At 40.7% G+C, this 24,669-nt stretch overlaps 1 protein-coding gene across 1 annotated transcript in view; it reads left to right on the top strand.

Annotated features, from left to right (window-relative positions):
* The window catches only part of VWF (von Willebrand factor), a 198,183-nt gene that overhangs the window by 81,702 nt on the left and 91,812 nt on the right, over window positions 1-24,669 (top strand). The window contains exons 22-27 of the mRNA XM_044281052.1: window positions 5,116-5,262; window positions 9,327-9,467; window positions 13,351-13,464; window positions 18,167-18,323; window positions 18,508-18,666; window positions 22,664-22,799. Coding sequence (XP_044136987.1) covers window positions 5,116-5,262; window positions 9,327-9,467; window positions 13,351-13,464; window positions 18,167-18,323; window positions 18,508-18,666; window positions 22,664-22,799 — 854 coding nt within the window. The remainder of the gene's footprint in view (window positions 1-5,115; window positions 5,263-9,326; window positions 9,468-13,350; window positions 13,465-18,166; window positions 18,324-18,507; window positions 18,667-22,663; window positions 22,800-24,669) is intronic.

The following is a 24,669-nucleotide window of genomic DNA, read 5'->3' as shown; positions in this document are numbered from 1 at the left end:
AAGCAGGCAGCTGAACTGAGGGAGAGAGTTAGGAATCTGGCTATTTGTTTTGTGGGTGATTTACAGTATCCCTGACACAAAAATATAATAGTTAATCTGTCTGTTAGTTCGGTGGGTGACATATTCCTATTTTTGGTGTGAGGTACACCTGCACTGCATCCATGACAGGGAAATTGATATAGTTAATCCATCTGTTAGTTCGGTGGGTGAAATATGCTTAATTTTTGTGTGAGGTACACCTGCATTGCATACCTGACAGGGAAATAAATATAGTTAATCTGTCTGTGAGTTCGGTGGGTGACATATACCCATTTTTGGTCGGGGGTACACCTGCACTGCATACGTGACAGTGAAATTAATATAGTTAATTTGTCTGTTAGTTCGGTGGGTGACATATACCCAATTTTTGTGTGAATACACCTGCATTGAATACATGACAGTTAATCCGTCTGTTAGATCGGTGGGTGACATACTGTATACCCATTTTTTGTCAGGGGTACACCTGCATTGCCTACGTGACAGTGAAATTGATATAGTTAATCCGTCTGTTAGATAGGTGGGTGACATATTCCCATTCTTGGTGTGAGGTACACCTGCATTGCATACTTGACAGGGAAATAAATACAGTTAATCCGTCTGTTAGTTCAGTGGGTGACATATACCCCTTTTTTGTCGGGGTACACCTGCATTGCATATGTGATAGTGAAATTGACATAGTTAATTTGTCTGTTAGTTCAGTGGGTGACATATACCCAATTTTTTTCTCAGGTACACCTGCATTGCATACGTGACAGTGAAATTAACATAGTTAATTTGTCTGTTAGTTTGGTGGGTGACAGATACACAATTTTTGTTTGAGGTACACCTGCATTGCATACGTGACAGTGAAATTAACATTAATGTGTCTGTTAGTTCGGTGGGTGACAGATACACAATTTCTGTTTGAGGTACACCTGCATTGCATACGTGACAGGGAAATTAATATATTTAATCCGTCTGTTAGTTCGGTGGGTGACCTCAAAGAATGGGGAGAGCATCAAATAAGGGACGTGGCCCTGGTCGTGGGGCTGCTGGTGTTGGTGGAGCTCCTGTTGCAGGGAGAGGACCTGGTCGATCTGTGCCAGCTACACGCCCAAATGATACACCTTCCTCAGGTGCACGTAGACGACAAAAACTTCTACGTTATTTTGTAGGCCCGAATACTGGTGTACGAATGGTGAGGCCAGAACAAGTAGAGGCGGTAGTAGATTGGGTGGCTGACAGTGCCTCCAGTTCATTCACATTGTCTCCCACCTGGTCCCTGCTGAAAGCGCAGAGTTGGCACCTGCAGCCCATGGCCATCTGTCTTTCACCTCACCCCCTTGCAAATCAGCCAAGCAGTCTGAGCCCCAAGTCATGCAGCAGTCTCTTATGCTTTTTGATTACTCTGCTGGCAGGGTTTCCGTGGGCCGTCCACCTAGCCCTGCCCCAGAAGTGGAAGAGATTCAGTGCACCGATGCCAACCACTTATGTTTCAGGATGAGGACATGGGAGGACCACTGCAGCATGTCTATGATAATGACAAAACACAGGTGCCAACTGCTGCGGCTTTCTGCAGTGTGCTGAGTAGACAAGTATACCGGCCGCACCCAGCCATTGTTATCTCTTTGCATTTTCTTTTCTATTTCCCAATGTTTTGGCGTCTTCCCAAATTTATAAAAAATAAATAAAGATTTTTTTTTAAAACAACAAAAACACCTACACAGCCACGTCCACCGATTCCTCAACCTCCTAATCCACTTTGACCTTCGCCTCCTAGTTCAAGATTATATATATTTTTTTTTTTTCATTCTATGTTATTTTAAGTAATTTCCCTATCCACATTTGTTTGCAGGGCAATTGTCCTGCTCTTACCCCCATATTTCTTCCTTTTGCAGCCTTCTAGCCCTTACTATGTCTATTTTACAGGCATTTTAGTGCCCCAAAGTTTGGGTCCCCATGGGGTTCAGGTTCGGGGTCAAGTTTGGTTCCCGAACTTTGAGCCGAAGTTCGGCCGAACCCGGCGAACCCAAACTTCCAGGTGTTCGCTCATCCCTACTCCTGTAATCTTCCATAGCTTTTTCTAAAAGTTAATGCATAATATCTCTTTATGGTAGTCTGAATATACATACATACATCTCCAAATCCCCTGCAGCTGCCACTAAGGGGAGCCAGCAGCATATTTGTTTACCTAGTAGTGAACATTATGCTGTTAAAATCTCTTCTTTTAACTCCCCCTAGTGGTGACTTTAAACAATGGAGATGTTAAGGGATTTCAAAAGTCACCATCCAGACCACAGCCAGTGAACCCCACAGACTGTTACCAGTCTTCCAAAGCAAAGGATACCTCTAGTTTATTTTTTTACCAGAGCTTGCTGTGATGCTGTATGGACTGCTAGGGACCCTGGTTACTTCAGTTGTAGCAGAAAACTGGTGCATGCACACTAATGGCAGACCTACCAGCATGACCAGGGAGGTACAAAGAGATGTCTGCAAGCAGGGTCAAAACCAGTAGACAAGCTAAGGTCAGTTTACCAGGAGAATCAATATAGGCAGGAACAGCAGTCACAGGGTAAATCCAGAAACAAGCCAGTAACCATTTCACCAGAAGGGTCAATATAGGCAGCAATAGCAGACACAAGGTTAATCCTGAAACAATCCAGTAGTCAGTACATGGAGTGTAACTAAGCAGATCTAGCGGTAAGGTACAAAGTACAGAGATAGGGTGCATACACAATAACCAGCAATGAAGCAAACTTAAATACCTCACCTAGGTCTAGAATTGGATGCAGGAACTGGGACCTGATTGGCTCAGCTACCAGCCTCACTGATTGACTGGTTGACCATCCGAGACTTGACTGTTCAGCATGGCAACACTCCCAGCACAGCTATGCACAGCATTTATACTGGGAAAACTCCTGAGACGAATTAGTACTGTAGGCAGTAAGTCAGAAGGGGAATATACTTTTTTGTGCATAGCATACCCCCTGATGCCTCTGATAAGCATTCTGTCTAGTTGGTACAGATGTATCCATTAACTAACCATCACTAAATTGTAGTAAACACTTTATCACATACCCTATTAGCAAATTGTGAAGCTCTTGTTTAGGATGCTCTTGTTTAGGATGCCAGAGTGGAGAGTGGTTATAAAGATTGTCTCTTGCTGTGTAGGACCTTTCCTGTCCTGCATTACATAGATAGTCTTTTGATAAGAATGATCACTATGCAATGCTTAATTTGCCCTGTGGTGACGATGTAGGGACTTAATTTCAGGCTTCTCCAAAGATTAGAAATGGTGGGCTATGTTCAAATGAATTTGGGGTATGAATTTGGCCCTAATGTACAGTGTTAACAATATTTACAGCTTGATCATGATAAATGACCTCATGTAGATCCAGAAGATGACCTCATGAAGATAAGAAGGTGTTAAATGACAATTTGGTGCTCATAGGAGTCATACAGTTAGTGACATGAATAATTATGTGTCCTGGCTGATAGGAGTCTTGCTCACACCTGTCAAGGGCTTTGATGTGGTGCACAGGTGTGCATGAAATGACCATTGGCTCGGACACCTTCCTATTCTCCATACTCAGTTTTTGGCATTTAGAAGTTAATAAGCTATTGGATTCAGTACTGAGTTTTGAATGTTTTCCTGCTTATTGCGACATGTTGGAATTTATGAACTTTGTGTATAGTCCCTTGAGCACCTCTCGTTAAGATACTATAGCTGCCTCGAAACTCAGTGTAGTTATATCAAAACCTCAGTGCAGATGTTCTATACATAATATTGCTGGTGATTTGAGTCCCAACAACATGCTCTGACATCCATAAAGGCCCTTGCAGTGATCTGAATATAACTAGTGGAACCAGTGTTACCACCAATGATTGCAAAAGCTTCCTATAATTTGATATTGGTCTTATGTTCAATCTCAACCTCATTATTCAGTAAAACATTTCTAGAAGACTCCTTCTTTGAGAAGCCCTCTAACTCCATCTAGACAATATATTTTGATGGATATTTAAGTCTCCTGTATTGGCCATCTTCCTTCAGGGGGCCATCTCTTTAGAATGCATCACTGTATTATAAACCTAACAGTAAGAGTAAAGTTGTTTTGACATGAATTTTCTCCAAGAAGAATAGGTTTTGAAAAATTGTCAAAATAATGAGTTCATAAATAGTTCCCAAAGCAAATGATCCTCAGTGATGGCCATTATTTCCAAACGCAGACTTATCGAAATTACTCAGCTCCCAAAACATCTCAGAACATACAAAGAACTAAGGGCGCTCTACCATGAATTCTCCTCTGTACAAAAATATCTCTACCTTTTTTATCATCATGTACTTTTAGGTTCAAAACTCTGTGATTGACTTCATAGTGGTCAGAGCTTAATTTTGTTGATACACAGCTCCAAATTCCATGCACCTAGATATAAAACTGGCTATGGGAAATTACGACTAGAGCTAACATGGGAGCTTATTGCATACTGTCCTAGGTGGTGTGGTGTTCACAACACCACTGTTTATTTCCTTAATTTTGCTCCACTCTTGGAAGTGCCGGTTTTGGCACAGAGCTGATCCGAGTCGTGCTGTACGGAACCCAATGACTATAATTGGTTCTGTTTAGTTTCCATGTGGGAGTTTGGAATTTATGTATAGAAAAACATCCTGCGTGCAGGACTTTTTTCTCTGGTATTTTAAACAGAATCTGTGATGGAAGCCCCAAGCAGAGCCTCGGGGCAGATGTGATCTCCTTATGAGTGGGTTGAATGCATGACAGCATGCAGTAAGCTCCTAAGCTCACTCTAGTGGTGACTGCAGGCAGACAACATCTTATATTGGAAATATACAGTTTATGCAGGGGAATCAAGCTCTAAGTCAGAAAATGGAGTGTGACCTCTCCAGGGCCAACATTTACTTTTTCAATTATGTAGGATTAGCATATCATATTATCATCTTTGTATTTGTAGGTTACAAGAAGAGGTATTTCCAACCACCAGTTGGTCACGTGCAGTTCTGGAAAACATTAAAATTAGACGGTTATATGTTAGGTACAAGAAATAAAGTATATTAATGTTACCATATTTACTCTTCTTTAGGTCAATATCAGGAAACCTCTGAGCAGTGAGATTGGTTTCGACATACAGCAGTCTGGTAACTACTTTATTTTGACACTTGGAAGGGAAATATCTGTCACGTGGGATAAAGGGAAACGAGTCTACGTCACCTTGAATGGATCCTTAAGGGTAATTACTTATTTCATTATTTTTTACACAACGTAGAAAACATAATTGACTTACACAGAAGCAGACTATATTCTTCACCTTGATAGGAATATAGGCATGGTCCTCAGCTGATGTTAAAGTGGTCACCCTTTCAGAATACAACCTAAAGCTGCAGGGAAATGTACTATTACATGGTGCCAATCGAGAGGAATGACCCTTATGTAATATATGGACAAATTGATTATGTCAGTATAGTATTGTAGAAATAAGGTCATGCAGAGACACACAGCATAATAAATCGGCATAATGCCGTACGCACCTGCAAAATGAGCAGTGTCCATAATGGGAAACCACACTCACACACAGAGCATGGTTTCTGCACAGGATACATTCACCTAAAAGAGGCCTTTGACATCACTATATAGCAAAAAATACAACCTCTTTAACCCACTTCACTTACTATTTCATTGTTACCAAGTCACAATTTTTTACATTCTCCCTATATTCATATTCTTCCTGTTAGGGTACTTTCACACTAGCGTTTTTCTTTTCCGGCGCTGAGTTCCGTCCTAGGGGCTCAAATCCGGAAAAGAACTGATCAGTTTTATCCTAATGCATTCTGAATGGAGAGTCAGTCCTTCAGGATGCATCAGGATGTCTTCAGTTCAGTCTTTTTGACTGATCAGGCTTTTCAGAAAAACGTAGCATGCAGTATTTTTACCTCCGGCCAAAAATCCTGAACACTTTGACTGAACGCCTGATCAGGCTTTTTTCCCATTGACTTGCATTAACGCCGGATCCGGCCCCGTGTGTTCAGTCAAAACTGATCCGGCTTTTGCATGTTAAACCCGAAAAATGTGAAAAAAAAGTTAAAGTCCATTAATGGCGGATCCGTTTTTTCCAATGCATTTTTCCATTGTGATCGAAAGCCTGATCAGGATTCAAATGTAATCCGTTTTCACACGTTTTTCCGGATCCGGCGGGCAGTTCCGGTGTCGGAATTGAACGCCGGATTAAAACAACGCTAGTGTGAAAGTAGCCTTACCTGATCTGTTTAATGAAAAATACTGGAAAAATGGTAGTGACTTTCTATAAAATAGTTTGCAACAAATCTGTAACATTTTAAGCTCCATGAAAAAATGTAGGTGCGATTTCCATTTCAAGTTGAATTAAAAATACACCTTTTTCAACTTTTTCCAATTATATGAGATTTTTTTTTCTCTTTTTTTGAAATCCAATCTTGGCCGTCTGTGTTTGGCTGAATTCGATCATTTAGAGTGTGAGCAGTGTGTGATATAGGTGTTCTGTCCGGCTTGGATTTTGCTTCTCTCCTTCTCCGCACCGTACTCTTTGTTAAGGTGTTAAACCTCTGGTGTCAGCCAATGTGCTACGGTGATTGACAGGTGACCGCTGCAATATTTGCACCAGACGTGACCTGTGAAACACACACTATGGTTGTAATTTCTAACTAAGCTCTTATTTATTACTGTTGACTTTTCTACATTTTTTTCACTTAAAAAAAATGATTATTTCCATCTATTATGTCTGTTTTCAATTTGACATCACACTAAGCAAAGCTGTGCACCTTTGCACCCCAAGTCTTCTCCCCTAATGGTATTTCTCGATTGGAAATCAGAAATTACACATTAGACAGGAGTATCATAATCATAAAGAGTTAAATATATACTATATATGCATAAAGTATCAATGACATGTAAATAGGTTACATTGGTTGAGATACAAGTATACATTTTCGGCCCTTTTAAAGGGCCACATGAAATCGATTTCAAAAGAAGCAAAACAATATCATGGTGCCCTGAAACAGGACCATACCTTTCTTGTGAAAATCTGGTCCTCTGATCCTGAGAAATGCTTTCTATTTTTATGCAAATAAGGTTTATGGTGCACCATAGGTGGGGCCATTTCGTTTGGTCCACCATCGCTCTGCTATAATGCTGCGCAGCGCCTCCCCCTCTTGTTTTATTGACAGCACCTGATGCGGGTGCGCCAAACAAAATGGCTCTGCCTATGGTGCATTGAAAACCTGCTTTGCATAAAAATAAAAGAAGCATTTCTCTGGATTAGAGCGTGATTTTCAGGGTATCTAACCTACATGATTGTATGCATATTTTGAAATGTATTTGGTAGATGCCAATGCCCTTTAACAATAAATCCCATTGGAAATGCAGAAATAACTGGTATATGGTGGCAAGCGGCCCGAGATTATCTACTAGTCCCACCTGGTGGCTTCAGTATAGAAATGATAACTCTTCATTTATTAGCAACTGAAATCTTAATTAGAAGTTCATGTTTATGGCATCAGCGATGGCACATGGAGTTCCAGATGTGTATTATGGATCGGTAGGCACTCTGCTTGCTAAAGTATGGGCACAAAGCAGGGTTCGGGCATCGTATTATAGGCCCATAAAATATAGATCCATAGTATACTTTTGTGAATGAGGCCTAAAGCCTCATTCACATGTCAGTGTTCGGTCAGTGATTTCCATCAGTGATTGTGAGTCAAAACCAGGATCGGAGCCTCCACAGAGATAAAGTGTAAGGGAAAGATCTGCACCTGTTCTGTGTTTTCAGACTGCCCGATTCCCTGAAGACGCCTAGATTTTTAGACCTCAGTGCGCCCAAAGTGTGCAATTCTATCTGGCTAGCTAACAGGCAGCTAGTGAAGCCAAGGTGCCGCAATAATAAATGACAGTAGCTATTAGAATGAGCGGTTAGCTGACCGAACCCAGGCAGCAAGCGCAGTAGATAAACCGCTGCCAGTTACAGCCAGGAGAAACGGCAACAATGTTACAGTACCAGTGATAGCTAATGAATCGCTAATAGGTAGCAGATAAAAGAATTGCAGATCCACACAAAAAGTAGCAGCATATACAAATACATGTAACCATATAGCTATTGGAAACAAAGTGTTGTAACTATATGGCCACGGCTTAAGAAGTCTGATAAGTAGCAGGAAGCAGGCAGCTGAATAAGCAAATCAAACTGCTTCAGAACGCCAACACTAGTCCTGTAATAATTAACAGCTTACAGCAAAAGGTCACAAATGCAGCACTTATAGAGCCATCAAAAATAGTTACCTACGGCCAGCTACAAGAAAGCATCTGCAATCAATACACTGCTACTGCAATAATAGTGTGAAAAGCTTATAAAATAAAAAAAAATAAAAAATTGCACACACTGGAGCACTGGAGATAGTTTTAATGTAGTAGGTGAGACATTAGAAACACGTTCACTATTTATTATTAAAAAAGCAATCAATAAATAAAAAACATAATATGCACCTGTCAAGAGTAGGCAATTAGCAGTCTATGACTATATGTAAATATAACTGTGTTTAGAGACGCACCTGGTTTTGGCTCAAAATCACTGACCAAAATACTGACGTGTGAATGAGGCCTTAGGGCAGACATGGCCAACCTGAGGCTCTCCAGCTGTCGCAAAACTACAACTCCCAGCATGCTTAGACTGCCTACAGCTATCAGCTTACAGCAGGACATGGTGGGAGTTGTAGTTTTACAACAGCTGGAGAGCCGCAGGTTTGCCATGCCTTAAGGTATGTGTACACAGTAGATTTTTCTATTAGAAAACTCCACTGCAGAGTCCACGGCAGTAATCTACAGCTGTGTATACCATGTATAGGCCCCCCCATTCAATCAAACTGATCAGCGTATAGCCACCGACTAAGAAGTGACATGGCGTATAGACAGCTGCGCATCTCTAAAAATATTTAGTATTTAGTGGGAAATATACTGAATATAATTGTGTCAAATATTATTATGTAAAGGTTTCTTAAAAATTCCAGGATATTGGAAGGTAATTGTTATTTCGAAAACAACGTTGTAGCCAAATTTTTTTGTTTCATATAAATGTTCCCAAGAAAGAAAGCAAATTCATGAATAAAAAAAAAATGTTCATTGACAAAAAACATGTTTTGGTGTGGTGAGGAAGAGTGCCAGTATACACGGATATTAAAAACAACACTCTCTGAAATATATCAATATTTTATGTGGGTTTTACCAATTTAGAAAAAAACATGCATTTTTTTCTCATGTTTTCTCTCCCAGAACAAAGTCTGTGGCTTGTGTGGAAACTTTGATGGAATTGAAAACAACGATTTGATGAGTAGTAATAATCAGGTGGAAAATAACCCAAGTAACTTTGGAAATTCTTGGAAAGTGAAGACTGCTTGTGCTGATGTTGCAATGGTGAGTATAAAGAACACATAACATTTTCACAGCAGTTATTTCATTATTTAATAATCTTTATTGAATTTGATTTCATTTTTATAGTATTTTTAACTTTTTAAAACTTTACTATGTAATTTACAATGTAAATAAAAAAAGAAAAACTGAATAATTACATTTCTAACTGGTACATTATATATTTTGCTTAATAGACTTTTATTATTTTTAATAGTCTTATGCCTGATTGACATTATTTTTAAAGTATCTTGGTTTTTGAGAACAAATCTCATCTGCTAATGACCTAAACAAAATAAGCCTATGACACGCGTTTGAATTGGCTTGAGGTACTGTACAGTGCAATACCCTGAACTTTAGAGGAGTTGTGTGAGATTAAAGAGAACCAGGCAGCAGGTTATAGAGCAGGAGGAGCTGAGCAGGTGAATATATCGTTTTGTGGGAGAAGATTCAGTTAAACTTGTCATTTATACACCACCACAAAACGCAGTGCAATCTGCAGGCAGCATGTTATCGAGCACAAGAAGCTGAGCAGATTAATTTATAATGTTAAAGAAAATTATTCAGAAAAGCTAAATTGTTATTATCTGTTGTAATAGTTATTGGTGGATTACAGTCTTGGAGAGAAGCCGGTACAGCATTAAATAACTTGCTAGGAGAGAGCCCTGTGATGAGCGCCTCTTTCTCAACAAACTAGCTGCTTCGTAAAAGAGGCCCACCACCTACCATGTTGCACAAGGATCCTTTGCAGTCTTTATCCACACTGAACCAGATATCCTATTAAAGCTTATTGATAAATGCTCTATTTGCCATGAAAACAAAAGTTACATACCCGTATGAGTCTAGCATCGTAGCATTTCATGCTCCAATGCGCCCCTTGCGCTAAGCTGCATCGCGCAGGACAAGAGCTGTTTTGTTTACATTTTTATACTGCTAGGCAGAGGCTTCCGCCTAGCATTGTTCCCAGTGCCATCACAGCACTAATGGGCAGTCTATAGCACTGCCCTGGGCTGTTTTACAGGCCAGGGCAGTGGTAAAGACCGCCTATTAGTGCCAGTGATGTCACCGAGAACAATGCTAGGCGGAAACCTCTGCCTAGCATTCCAATTCAGAGACCCGGTATATCTATAGAAAAAGCCCTTGCCCTGCGCAGAAATTCTCCAATGCGCCACTCATTCATGCTGAATGAGGGAAGAAAGGGTTATGTCTGGGTTCAGCTCTGAACGTAGACAACCCTTTTAAGAGACTCTGATACCACAATCTTGGACTAGTATCTGCAATAAATGTGAAGACCTGCAGATAAGGAGTCCAGATCACAGTTGTTTTTTTCTACTGCTCCCCGTTCCCCTACTATCAGTCCTTAGACCTGCCCTGAAACACATTGTTAGGACTGCTGTGCATGCGTACAAGAGTCCTCTCCATTAGGTTACCACAGCAGTCTGGACTGTGTATTTCAGAGCAAGTTTCAGCACTTACAGTAGGGGAACAGGGGAAAGTAGAAACATAGGAAAATAGCAGCACTACTCATGTAATACTGTATATAATCGCGGTGACAGATTCCCTTTAAAAGTGACCATTCACATGCCCTGTATACAGCGTGCACCCTCAGAATCATTTCCTCTGGTGGGCCCAAGGAACTTCAGTCTGATGCCGCTCCTGTGTACAACTAAACTCATTTAAGAGCAGTTCGCCTCTATAACATGCTGCCCAAAGATTTCACTGCATTTCATGGTGACAGGTTCCCTTAGTATATATAAAAAACAAACAGGCTGATTTTTTTTTTTTTTTTTTTTAGAAAAAGAATCACTCGTTACCAGTTGGAAGTGCTGCATTGCAGCTCAACTAGATTCAAATAATGGATCTGAGCTGCCATACAAGATACTGCCTTTGAACATGAGTAGCACTGTGTCTGGAGAAAAGCCATGTTTTTCTAATGCCATAAATTCACTTAAAGGGCATCTCTCCGTAGATTGGTACCTATGTTGGTCCCATGTTCATATGTGCTCATATTGTTGAGAATGTTTTAATACATGGAAATGAGCCTCTAGGAGCAATAGGGGTTTTGCACCCCCTGCACTTTGATTGACAGGACCAGGGAATGTTAATGTGATCACACCTGACCCTGTCAAAAATAAAGTGCAGAGGGTGCAGAAGTTGCAGAGAGACCAGAGCCTCTAGGTGTAATGGCACAGTAATCCGGGCACACATGAACATGGGACCAACACAGATGCCTTCAGCTGCCAAGCGCACATGTAACAGATTAACCAGTATCATAGATACAAATCTGCTGACAGATGCCCTTTAAGGGTAATTACAGACATGAATATGGTTCTGCCTGTTTCGTACGTGAAAAGAAAAAGAGCCAGAGTAACTGTTAGCATTTTTTTTCCACCTGTGGTGTTTATGGCGTTTTATCAGGCATTTTTTGCACAGCGTGTGTCTTACCACTAGCGTTTTCTTTATGGCAGTTTTCCCCTCTAGAGGAGATGCCACAATGTCTAAAAAAAAACACCAAGAGCTACAGCATGCAGCGTTTAAAACAAAATCAAGCCAGAAGGACAAAAAAATGCCATCTAATGAACAAAAACATGAAAGCAACACAAGAGGGCAAAAAAGAACCTTTAATAAGATAAATGAAAAATAATTAGTGAAATACATTTTTAAAGGACATCTGTCAGCAGATTTGTACCTATGGAACTGGCTGACCTGTTACATGTGCACTTGGCAGCTGAAGACATCTGTGTTGGTCCCATGGTCATAAGTGCCCGCATTGTTGAGGAAAATGATGTTTTAATATATTCAAATGAGCCTCTAGGATACCTAGAGGCTCAGCTCTCACATTCACACTGCCTGGTCCTGTCAATAAATGAAAGTGCAGAGGGCGTGGCAGTTGTAGAGAGAGCAGAGCCTCTAGGTGTAATGACAACGCCCCTGTTGCTCCTAGAAGCTCATTTGCAGATATTAAAACATAATTTTTCTCTGCAATTTGGGCACATAGGAAGATGGGACTAACACAGATGTCTTCAGCTGCCAAGCGCACATGTAACAGGTCAGCCAGTTTCAGAGCTACAAATCTGCTGACAGATGTTCTTTAAACTTTGTGTGTCACACCCAACATGCCTCAGTAGCCACTTTCTAATGTCCTTGCCCCCTCCGCACTTACAGCAGTATACCCTGCAAGACAGCTGGGAAAGAGGAATGGCAACTCACTTGAACACTTTCCTGACCTTTGACACTTTTTAAATCCTTATATACTAACCTCACAAAATAATGGCCCAGATTTACTACTGTGTCTGTGCCTAGAATCTCTCTAAAAAAAATGACACAAATTGGCACTAGGGTTTCTACACTTTTTTCTGATTTCCTCTAAGGGGGTTGTGGCTTGGTGAAAAGTGGTGGAACATCACTGGAAAGGGCATGACAAAAAATGCAACATTTTGTGCCAAATTTGTACCACAATTCTGATGTCTCAATGTACGGTAAGCCAACTAATAGTGATAAATCTGGAGCATGTCTAGGCAGGCTCTCTAAGTTTACATCATTTCTAGGTTTAGTAAACTACTAAAACAGAACTGAAATCAGTTAAGAAAATATGACTTTTTGGTTATTTGAAGAAGCACTCTGAACAAAACCGCACAGAGTGGGCAAACTATTCAAAGCTAAAGAGAAATTCTCCCTGCAGGTTTACCCCCCGATTCCCCACGGGTTCTGTATGATCATATCATTTTTAGGTCTTTTCATTGATTCCCCACGGGTTCTGCATGATCATATCATTTTTAGGTCTTTTCATTGATTCCCCACGGGTTCTGCATGATCATATCATTTTTTGGTCTTTTCATTGATTGCCTGATATAATATGACAAGATCTTAACATTTCTCTTTGTTACAGATCACCCCCATCTCAAGCATGCCATTGTGTCAAGGGAATACCCTGAAACAAGCCGCAGTGGAAAATGCCTGCGAGATTTTATGGGATGACATGTTTAAAGAGTGTCATAAACTGGTATGTGATGTCATAAAATGCCTGTTGTAGATACAGTATCTATTTCTGTAGGAAACATTGGTGGTGCTAGTGGGACAGTCTTTTGCACTTTGGCCCCAAGTTTACACTGATGGCATGCTAATAGTTAGAATTGTACTAAGTTGGGTTTACATGGACTGATATTAAGGCTGATTATCAGGAACAAAGGTTCTTCCAAATGCTCACTCCAAATAATTGTCCCAAGTAAAGGTACTAAAAATCACCTGATGCACAAGCAAAACACTTATTCATCAGATGAAAGGATCTTTGGTGCGGACACCTCAATTATAATTTCTGGGCAGGAGTTCATGCTGTGTGAACATCTTTCTGCTGCCCAGAAACAATCAATTTGTGTGTAAGCTACTCCCTTCCACTTAGGCCTCATGCACACGACCGTTGTGTGCACCCGTGGCCGTTGTGCCGTTTTCCGTTTTTTTCTGCGGCTCCATTGACTTTCAATGGGGCCGTAGAAAACTCGGCTTGTGCACCGTTTTTACACCGCGCCCGTGACCCATGTTTCGAGGCCGTGAAAAAAATATAACCTGTCCTATTTTTTTCACGGCCAACGGTTCACGGGCCCATTCAAGTCAATGGGTCCGTGAAAATCACGGATGCACACAAGATTGTCATCCGTGTCCGTGATCCGTGTCCGTTTTTTCCTCTCATTTCAATGGCAAACTTTTTTTTTAAATTCTTTTTATTTATCATTTTCTTCTTCTCGTTAAAACATACCATACATAGGAATTAACCATTACAAGGATGCATATATATATGTCGTACTAAATTACAAAAATATCATAACAATACAAATATACACCATTATACAAAATCATATCATAACCTTTTATCCCCTTCCTTTAATCTTTTGGAAAATCCTCTTAACAAGAATAAATTCCCCCCCCCCCCCTCCCATCCCCAATCTCCCTTCACCTCCTCCCTCCCCCCCACCCTATTTGGTTGTCTTGAGAGTATCCCAGTGGCCTTTCCTTCCGTGACCTTTTTTCGAAATCTTATGATTCCCCCCCTTTTTCTCCTTATTTATTTATTCATTAGCTTCACCTGCCTGGCTTTCTCATATCTACTCACCCTTTCGCATAGATTTTTCCAATCTACCACATTTGGTGGGCTAACCGCTCCCCATCCTCTGACCAGGACAACACGTGCCAGCATCAAACCTCTTTCCCATTTTCCTTCACTTTTTCTATCTACTCCGATTTTTCCAGTATCCCCTAGGACTGCTATACTGATATCAAAAGGGGCCGGTTTCTTTATCTCTCCCTCTAGACACTGAAAAACTTGAGACCAGTACCCCTGTACAGTCAGGCATGACCAGATCAGATGGAGAAAGTCGGCCCTCTCCTCTCCACACTTCCAGCATTTTGCTTCTCCTGTTTTATACATCTTGCTCATGGCCCTTGGGGTGACATAGGTCCGGTGAAGGATGAAAAACTGCGTCAATCGAAAGCTACTAGAAATTGTACTCCTTTTAACATTTTTATATATATTTCTCCAATCCAAGATTAAGGGTGCCACCTCCTGTGCCCATTTCTTTTCACTATTAAATCTAATCACCCCAGCCAAACCCTTCTTTATCCTTTTATAAATCTGTGAAATTGAAACTTTACTCCCTATTTCCTGACAATAAAAATCAACAAATTCTGAGTGCTTTATAATGAAGTATTCTTTATTCTTCGTTTTATCAAAAGCATGTTTCAATCTACTATATCTAAACCATGTGAGATAATCTTTATCTATACTTAAACCCATTTCCTCAAGTGTCTTCAGCCTTCCTTCCAGTACTATCTGGGACACAAATCTAATACCCTTTTTATCCCAAAACAGATAATCCTCGAACTTCAAAAATTCTTTTAGATTAATATTTCCCCAAATGGGTGTAACCTTTAATGTATACTTTATTCCTAATAATTTTTTAATATTAACCCAGACTAAGTGTACCATCTTACTAATTGGGCAGTGCCTCCCCTTGATTTTTATCATTCCTGCTTCCAATGTACTAATAATATTGTATTGGAGAGCTCCCGACTCCCCCTCCAAAAAGCGACGCAGTCTATCATCCTCCATCATTAACCACTGAAGCTGGGCTGCGAAATAGTAACCCCTAAAGCATGGAACGGACAAACCTCCATCTTCCTCAGCTAACCATAGGTATTTTTGTTTTAGCCTGACCCTTTTCCTCCCCCAGATAAGGTCATTTATTGCCCCTTCTAACGCATTAAAAAAATGGTCCCCTATCCATATTGGGCATGAGGAAATAACATACAGAATCTGTGGCAATAAAACCATCTTTATTATTGCTATTCGGTCCGTTTGTCGGATCAACAGCTTTTGCCAAACCCTTGTTTTTTCCTTAACCCTTTTTAATAGAGGGTCAATATTAAGTTCTAAAAATTCCTGTATCCTCGAGCTAACTTTTATTCCCAGATATTCGAACGATTCCGTAGGTTTCAAAACCTTAATATTAATTTCCTCCGGCCCAATTTCATGACCAATTGGGAGCAGCACCGACTTTGTCCAGTTCACCTTAAAGCCAGAAACATGGCCAAACTGGTTGACTACCTCCATCAGGTGCTGTAGCATTGGTAGTCCTCCATCCACAAAAAACAGAACATCATCGGCGTATAAACATATCTTATCCTGTGCACCATCTCCCCCGAATCCCCTTATCTTTCCATCTGCTCGAATCTTACAAGCTAGTGGCTCAACAAATATAGCGAACAATAATGGTGAGAGGGGACATCCCTGACGGGTTCCCCTCTGCAGGGGTATCGCCTCTGTTGTTTCTCCATTGACCCTGACCCTAACCTTCGAGTTATTATATAAAAGCTGCACCCATTTAATAAATTTGTCCCCCAGATTAAACTCCTGCATAATCCTCCAGAGGTATGCCCACTCCACCCTATCAAACGCCTTTTCAGCGTCCAGCGACAGGATGGAGTGGGCACCCTCCCCAACCATCTGCATATTTAGCAATGTCCGTCTAATATTCGTCTGAGCCTGACGTTTGGGTACAAACCCTGTCTGGTCTGGGTGTATTAATTTTCCAATAATTTTTCTTAAGCGGTTTGCAAGCAACTTGGCGCATATTTTAAAGTCGGTGTTGAGGAGAGAGATGGGGCGATACGACTCCACCTTTCTCCCATCCTTCCCCTTTTTGAGTATCAAACTTATTACCGCCTCAGAGAGAGAGGACGGGAGTTCGCCACTATCCAATGATTCATTCAGAACCTGTACTAACACTGGAAGAATGACCTCCCCATACCTTCTATATATCTCAAAGGGTAGGCCATCCAGCCCAGGACTAGTATTCCCCTGAATTGTTTTCAGTGTATCTCGAAGTTCCTCAACTTCAATAGGGCCGCTCAACCAATCCCTTTCCTCCTCCGAGAGTCTGGGGATACACCGCGCCCGTGGCCCGTGTTTCGAGGCCGTGAAAAAAATATAACCTGTCCTATTTTTTTCACGGCCAACGGTTCACGGGCCCATTCAAGTCAATGGGTCCGTGAAAATCACGGATGCACACAAGATTGTCATCCGTGTCCGTGATCCGTGTCCGTTTTTTCCTCTCATTTCAATGGCAAACTTGACTTAGATTTTTTTTTCATCTTTCATGTCCGTGGATCCTCCAAAAATCACGGCAGACCCACGGAAGAAAAAACGGGCACGGATCACGGTACAACGGAACCACGTTTTGCGGGACGTTAAAAAATACGTTCGTGTGCATGAGGCCTAACAAGCAGGAAATTGTTGGGAAGGACCGCTTCCTTCCTGATATTTGTCTGCTTGTTGGGCTGTGTAAACTTGCCATGACTCTTCCAGGCAGTGTGTAACACTGGCAGTCTGTACCTGCTGGCCTCTCCCTGCAGCAGGCACACAAAGCCACTCCAATGCTCACTTGGCAACCCACTCCAGCTCCCCAGTGGTCTGTGCCCACCAACATCCATCTGCTTCCTGCTGGAGTAGTAGTCAGCCATGCTGGGGCTGCGGCCTAGTCCTCCTCACCTAACATGTTTGTGCATTCTAATCTACCCAAGCCTAGATTTACTTAAGGCATCTTCCTCTGTGGGGAGGGAGCCTGAGCACTAAGATACCCTAGCTTGCTAGACCCTGAGAAGGTGTTTGGTACCTTATGATCTCCCGTGCCTGACATCTGTCTGTTTATCCCTATTTTACCTGTTCCTTCTGCCTTGACCTTGGCCTGTTTATCATACTGACCCTCTGCTGCCTGCCCTGACATTAGGCCTGTTATCCGGATTAAAAATACTTAGCTTGTCCATTTGACTTTTATTTAACCTGTCTCCTTGGTGCCATACATCTGTGAAACGCCTGGGTCAGTTGCCATTGAACGAAAACCACTCCAAGACGTAGCAGCTGGGCTGATTCTCCTGCAGAGAAGACCAGATCCTTGTATAGAGGTTTAAGGGTTAAGACCAAGGGGACCACTTAGATAATGTCCCTAGAAGTAGCTGCGTTACACAGTGCTATGTTACCATACATTTAATCATGTATATAGACCCTACATACGGTATGAGATCAAGCTGGTCATTTATTTGGCGGCTGCCACTTCTATATATTTCTTTGAGAATGGTGATCTGGTAGGCAGATAGCAAGAACCAGAAGCTTCAGTTATATACAGTACAATTTATTTCAATTTCTTTTTCAACAGGTTGATCCGGTGCAGTACCATGATGTCTGCACTTATGATACATGCATCTGTGAATCTATCGGGGACTGTGCGTGCTTCTGTGACTCTATTGCAGCCTATGCTCATGCATGTGCTCAGGAAGGAGTTCATGTGCAATGGAGGTCATCCCATTTTTGTCGTAAGTGAAAAAAAAAATATGATTTGACTCTCAGATTTCAGGGGTCTGATGTGTAAAGATATATATATATATATATATTCAAGTCAGTAAACCAAGTATATGCTGATCAGACCTCCTAGGGGTGGATCACTGTGGGTATCTGATCTCTTTACTGCTAACACTTGGTTATATCTTCTGAATGCAGCTCAGAGTTGTGAAGAGAAGAATGTGAAGGAGCTAGACTATGTGTGTGAATGGAGATACAACAGTTGTGCACCAGCCTGTCCAGTGACCTGCCAACACCCCGAACCCTCAAGTTGTCCCCTTAAATGTGTGGAAGGTTGCCAAGCACACTGCCCTCCTGGTGAGTTCTCTCTTATCTTATCGCTTTAAAATATTACAAGAACATTTTTTAAGGATTTTTATCCCATTAGAGATGAAAGAGGTGGGGCAATATGTGTCAGTTGTACTGAGGACCTCTAGTCGACACTTGGTGTGTTGTTTATTATAATTTGCAGGGCTGTAGCTTTTCCTCACATAATTGTATGGCTAGATATGGTAATGGTTGGGGACACATGTTCAGAAATGGATACCACCAAAAGGGTACATTATTATACTGCCTCAGGCAAGAAATGTAGCAGTGTGCTGAGATGGTGGGGTGTCTGCACATATCCAAAAATAGTGCCACTCTGCCCCTGCACTATGTCTGGTACTACACAGCAGTCTGTCACTTGAAGGGGGCTCAGCTGCATTACCAGACAGATTCCTAAATTAGAGAAAGAAGATATCCAGCACCTCGATTTTTCGTGCTTAAACAATGTTTATTCCATAAACCAAGTGTACAGCGGTAAAATCCTCAGAGTACAAGCCCCAATACGGTCTACGCGTTTCGAACCCAGTGCTAATTACCTAGCATATCACTAAATGATCAGACTACAATGGGTTTATTTGTAGTCTGTAACCATGGGGACACATAGATCTTCATACGAGCGGTAGCCCCATAAAAATAGCTGATTTTTATTCAAGTCTATTTTTAATACATTAAAGCAATAAAAAAAAATGGTTGCAAAAGTATACATTCTTTTTAGTCAATCTACTAACAGTGCAATCAAAGCCACTTCAAATGGAGACCACTTTTTATGCAAATGTTAATAAAAGATTTCATGGTAGCAAAGAAATGTAAATAATTCTAAATGTGAACTGTGGATTTTGTAGCTGTTCCGCTATCAGCTACAATTCTTCAAGAAATGTAATGAAATAATTTCTAACAGCCGAGCAGATGGTTATTTTAATAGAAGGGATAAATATTGTTGGCCGAGACTTCAGAAAACAAATTCCAACATCTATAAAAATTTGCAAATAACTTTTTTATAGGCTGGAAAAGGAATGCTTTTAGTACTTATCTAACAGTTTACTTTTTGCAATATTTTTTTATTCATTTTTATGTGTGCTATATAATCTGAATAACAATGAAAATAATGTACATATGGGCAATTATACTGACTAAATCCATAGGGCATAAACCCAATTGTGCAAATACAAGTAGAATATGCATATTTATACACACTACAATTAGGGCTCTTTCACACCCGTGCGGGTAATCCACTGCGTGACTGAGTGCCAAGCCTCGTTCCGGACAGCAGAGACATGGAGCATTAACATGATTGATGATGCTCTTTGCCTCTCTGTGACCTTTTTGCTACAAAATCACAGTGACAACTTTATCTCACTGTGATTTTGTAGTAAAAAGATCACAGAGATCCAGAGAGCATTATCAGTAATGTTAATGCTCCGTGTCTCTGCTGTCCGGAACGAGGCTTGGCACTCAGTCACGCAGTGGATTACCCGTACGGCATCCACTTGTGTGAAAGAGCTCTTAATATTAACATCACATTAGTGGGGGCGTGACTACTTTCACATCTGCGAACTGCCGTTTTCACAAGCCGCAGGCCCAAAACTACACAACTCCATTCACTGTGTAGTGGACAGGCCTAGTTACTGCAATGATGTTCCCAAATGGCAGCAAAGTACAGAAACTAGGCATGGCCAGTACCCAGTGTATGGAGCATGTGCAAAAAGCCTATTTGATATTGATTATCTATCCTAAAGGTACCCTATCAATATGTATACAGTGGAAAACCCCTTTAAGCTTCACATGGACATATCTTTTACAATATACATTGATTTAATCTTACATGACATTTTTAGCTTTTTATTCACAACCTGTGATAGATCTAGTACACTACAGAATTTTCTGTAAAACCAAATGAAGCCAAAGAGATAGTGAGATAAGGAAGAAGACAGGATGACTTTTGGTTTACAGTGGTATTTAAGCAGAAAACATATTCACAAATAGGTGATAATGTTAGATCGGCAGTGGTAGATACCCCTAACTGCTAGAATAGGGGGCTATAAATATATAAATGAGATGAGGAAGAGTATGTACAGAGCAGTAGTCAAGGTTGAGATTGAGATTGTTGCTAACCACCCCACTTAGATTAATTCAGGATAAGACTTACCAGGAAAGATTAAAGGACCTTAACATGTATAGCTTGGATAAAATGCAGGAAAAAACTTACCAGGAAAGATTAAAGGACCTTAACATGTATAGCTTGGAAGAAAGACGAGACAGAGGGGAGATGATAGAAACTTTTAAATACATAAAGGGAATCAACAAGGTAAAAGAGAAGAGAATATTTAAAAGAAGAAAAACTGCTACAAGAGGACATAGTTTTCAATTAGAGGGGCAAAGGTTTAAAAGTAATATCAGTAGTATTACTTTACTGAGAGAGTAGTGGATGCATGGAATAGCCTTCCTGCAGAAGTGGTAGCTGCAAATACAGTGAAGGAGTTTAAGCATGCATGGGATAGGCATAAGGCCATCCTTCATATAAGATAGGGCCAGGGGCTATCCATAGTATTTAGTATATTGGGCAGACTAGATGGGCCAAATGGTTCTTATCTGCCGACACATTCTATGTTTCTATGTAATTCATCTCTTATATGGGACAGTTAGACTATGCATCCAAGAATGAAAATCACAAGAGCAAACTCTATGCTGCTCTTAAAGGGGTTATCTGAGATATATTTATTTTAAGTCTCACCCACCCAGAGAGACCTGTGATCAGTGGCGGACTGGGAATTTAAAGTGGCCCTGGAAAAAAAAAAACTAAAAGTGGCCCCATGTTGTAGGCGAGTCAAAATTGACAGAATGCAGGCCAACGCAAGTAGGCAGGGACAACAGAAATAGCAGAGCCATTACAAGTCATCTCTATAAACAACATAATGCACCAAACTCTTTCACTGAGGAAGATGAAGTACAATACTCTAGTCTGTTACCATGAAAAGTTGTAATGCACATCCCTAAAGTGCCATGGCAACGGAAATCATTGTACCACAACCCTGTCTTGTAATTAGAACTGTTAAGATCTAGCTTAAATGGATCTTTTCGTTATATCAACTGCAGGATAGGTGATAAATATTCGCTTGGTGGGGGTTCGACTGGTGGAACACCTACTGTTCACACAGACAAAAGTGAGATCCCCAAAATTAAACGAGTGGCAGATCAAGCATGCGCATTGCCATTTCATTCTTCTCTACGGGACCCATATATCTCCCAGTGAGCAGTGCGCAGGAGACAGGGGATAATTTGATATAATCAGAATATCCCTTTAATCCTTCCCTGGGGATTCCTTTTCTCATAATAACTATTTGTACGTGCTATTTAAAGGGATTCTCCGGGAATTAAGAAAATGAAAATACTTCAATATTACTTTATTATAAATACATTCCTAAATACCTTTCATTAGTTATAATAGATCATTTTCTCTGGGGAGTAATTTTTAGGAGAAATAAAATGGCCGCTGTCCTATTAGTACACACAGAACCTGTCCTAATCGCACAGCAACACAAGTTTCTTTAGAACACTTAGCTAAAGAGCTGCCTCATCCTCCTCTCTGCTCTACTGGTCAGGGATTATGATCCTGAATACAGATGATAATATCTTCAGCTGAATATCTGTAGGAATGGAGTTCATGAGGAGACATGAAGTACAGAGAGGAGGGTGGGGGTGATGAACAGCAGCACTTGTATGCAGTATCCATTACCACAGTCTGTCATGTCCATCCTATCTGTACTTCATGTCTCCTCATGAACTCCATTCCTACAGAGATTCAGCTGAATATCTTATCTGATAAGCAGAGCAGGGAGGAGGATGCGGCAGCTTTTTAGCTCAGTGTTGTGAAGTAACTTGCCCTCCTGTGTGATCAGTACAGGTTTTGTGTGTACTAAAAGGTTGGCAGCCATTTAATTTCCCCTGATGATTGCTCCTTAATCCTCATGACTGTTATTGTGTCAAATAGGTAAAATCCTGAATGAGGTAACTGGATCATGTATTGACCTTCAAGACTGCCCTATGTGTGTGGTTGAAGGACGGCGTATTCCACATGGAAAGTACATTTTATTGAACCAAGATGAACCTTCACTTTGCCAGCAATGGTATTTACATTATTACTATTATTTGGCTTATTGGGTATTTTATTGTAATTACAATCATTCTATAAGATGTTATTTTGCTAAAATGATTACTTTTGCAATTTTTTTCTTGGCCAAAAAAACCTGCTCCAACATGGTCTAAGAGTTGTTTTACAAAGATAACTTCATGTGCTATATTATGATATTTATGGACTTTGGTTCTATTGAAGGTAAATTGCCTGGCTGGTGAAAGGTCCAGAAGCCAGATCTCTGGTGAGCTATTGATCACCATGGCAACTCTAACTGGATAGGTCTCCCAATAATGTAAACCAACAAATCTACATATATAATGAACACTAGTGCTTGTACATACAGGCACAATGTAGTATAAAAGGTATGCCTATGGTAAAATGTTAAATGCAATCCAATAAAGAACTACCAGACCACATACTAGATAAATTCACTTTAATAATAAATAGAATAACAAAGAATAATGCATACAAAGAAAATAGTGCAGGGAAAGGCAGCATCCACAAGAGGAAGACACAGGGGGAATGGGTGTAAATTACAATGCCCACATATAATGCCGTTTTGGTGAACCTTCGTCTGGGACTGGCACCATCCCGGAGGAAGCACTGTATGGGTAATGTTTATTTCTGCCGTAATTGTGATGTATTCTTTGCACTTGCACTTGCACTTTAAACTGTTTATACATGGGCATTATATGTGGGCATTGTAATTTACACCCATTTCCACTGTGTCTTCCTCCTGTGGATGCTGTAAGCAAGTCTTTTGAAATACAGAAAATGGTGCAGAATGTGAAGAAAGGCTATATTAGTAAGTGCATATAGTCATCCTATATACACATTGGTCAGCTGCAGCCAAAAAGTGGGCAACCCCTTTAAGGGCCCATGCTCATAGCTTTAGCATATATTTGTGTTGTATGAATTCATAAAATGAAGCCCATTGCGTGCCCATTGTGTACATACCTCTGCATTCCCTCAATTTCATACTTGGATTCATATAGAGTAGGTGATACAAAAATGGATGTATTATTGTGGGATATAAAATGGGGCCACATGGAGACACCATATAGCACCACACAGAGTGCCTACAGCTCTGTATAATTCAGAGAGAATAAAAAACAGTTTTTACCATTGTATGAAATTGGAGGTACCTTATGGGTCCATGGAAGTCTGTAGGTGGAGTATTAGAGATCTATATGCATGCACACTGAACACACTGACAAAGGAAAGAAATAGCCAAGCTTATCATTTAATGGGAAGACATTTCAGTTTTTTCCAATGAGAACTTTTCAATAGAAAAATGGAGTCGAACCTCTGACCCCCAACTAATAAGCAAAATTAAGGAACCCTTCAATGTTTTCCACACACAGAGGATGTGTCTTGTGCTTCACCTCAACCCTATTCTATTAAAGGATAGACATTGTATTCTTTGAAAACCCCTTCAAAGGATTTCACTGTTTTGGACATTCTTTTTTTGTATGAAAGGTCACCTGACAATCAGCTGATTGCAGGATGTTTCACTGCTGGGATGCCCACCAATCAATTGTAATCTGTGTGCAAATCTAGAAATGTGTTTAATTTCCTTGCAGCACCACCACAGTAGAGATGAAGCATTACACAATTTTCTTTGATATTAATAGGCTGTCAGTAGAATGAAAGGACGTGTTGGGTCCTCCACAATGGTAGATGTTTTTGTAGTCACTCTTCATTCTGGCCAATAGATGAGGGTCTAGAACAGGGATCAGCAACCTTTGGCACTCCAGCTGTTCAGAAACTACAACTCCCAGAATGCTCCAGTCACTTCTATGGGAGCTAGAAGAACAGTTCAGCATGTTTGCATTCTGGGAGTTGTAGTTTCACAGAAGCTG

The sequence above is a fragment of the Bufo gargarizans genome, chromosome 2 (genome assembly GCF_014858855.1).
Source record: "Bufo gargarizans isolate SCDJY-AF-19 chromosome 2, ASM1485885v1, whole genome shotgun sequence".
Taxonomy (NCBI): domain Eukaryota; kingdom Metazoa; phylum Chordata; class Amphibia; order Anura; family Bufonidae; genus Bufo; species Bufo gargarizans.
The sequence above is the reverse complement of the archived record's forward strand: the minus strand, read 5'-3'. Positions and strand labels throughout refer to the sequence as shown.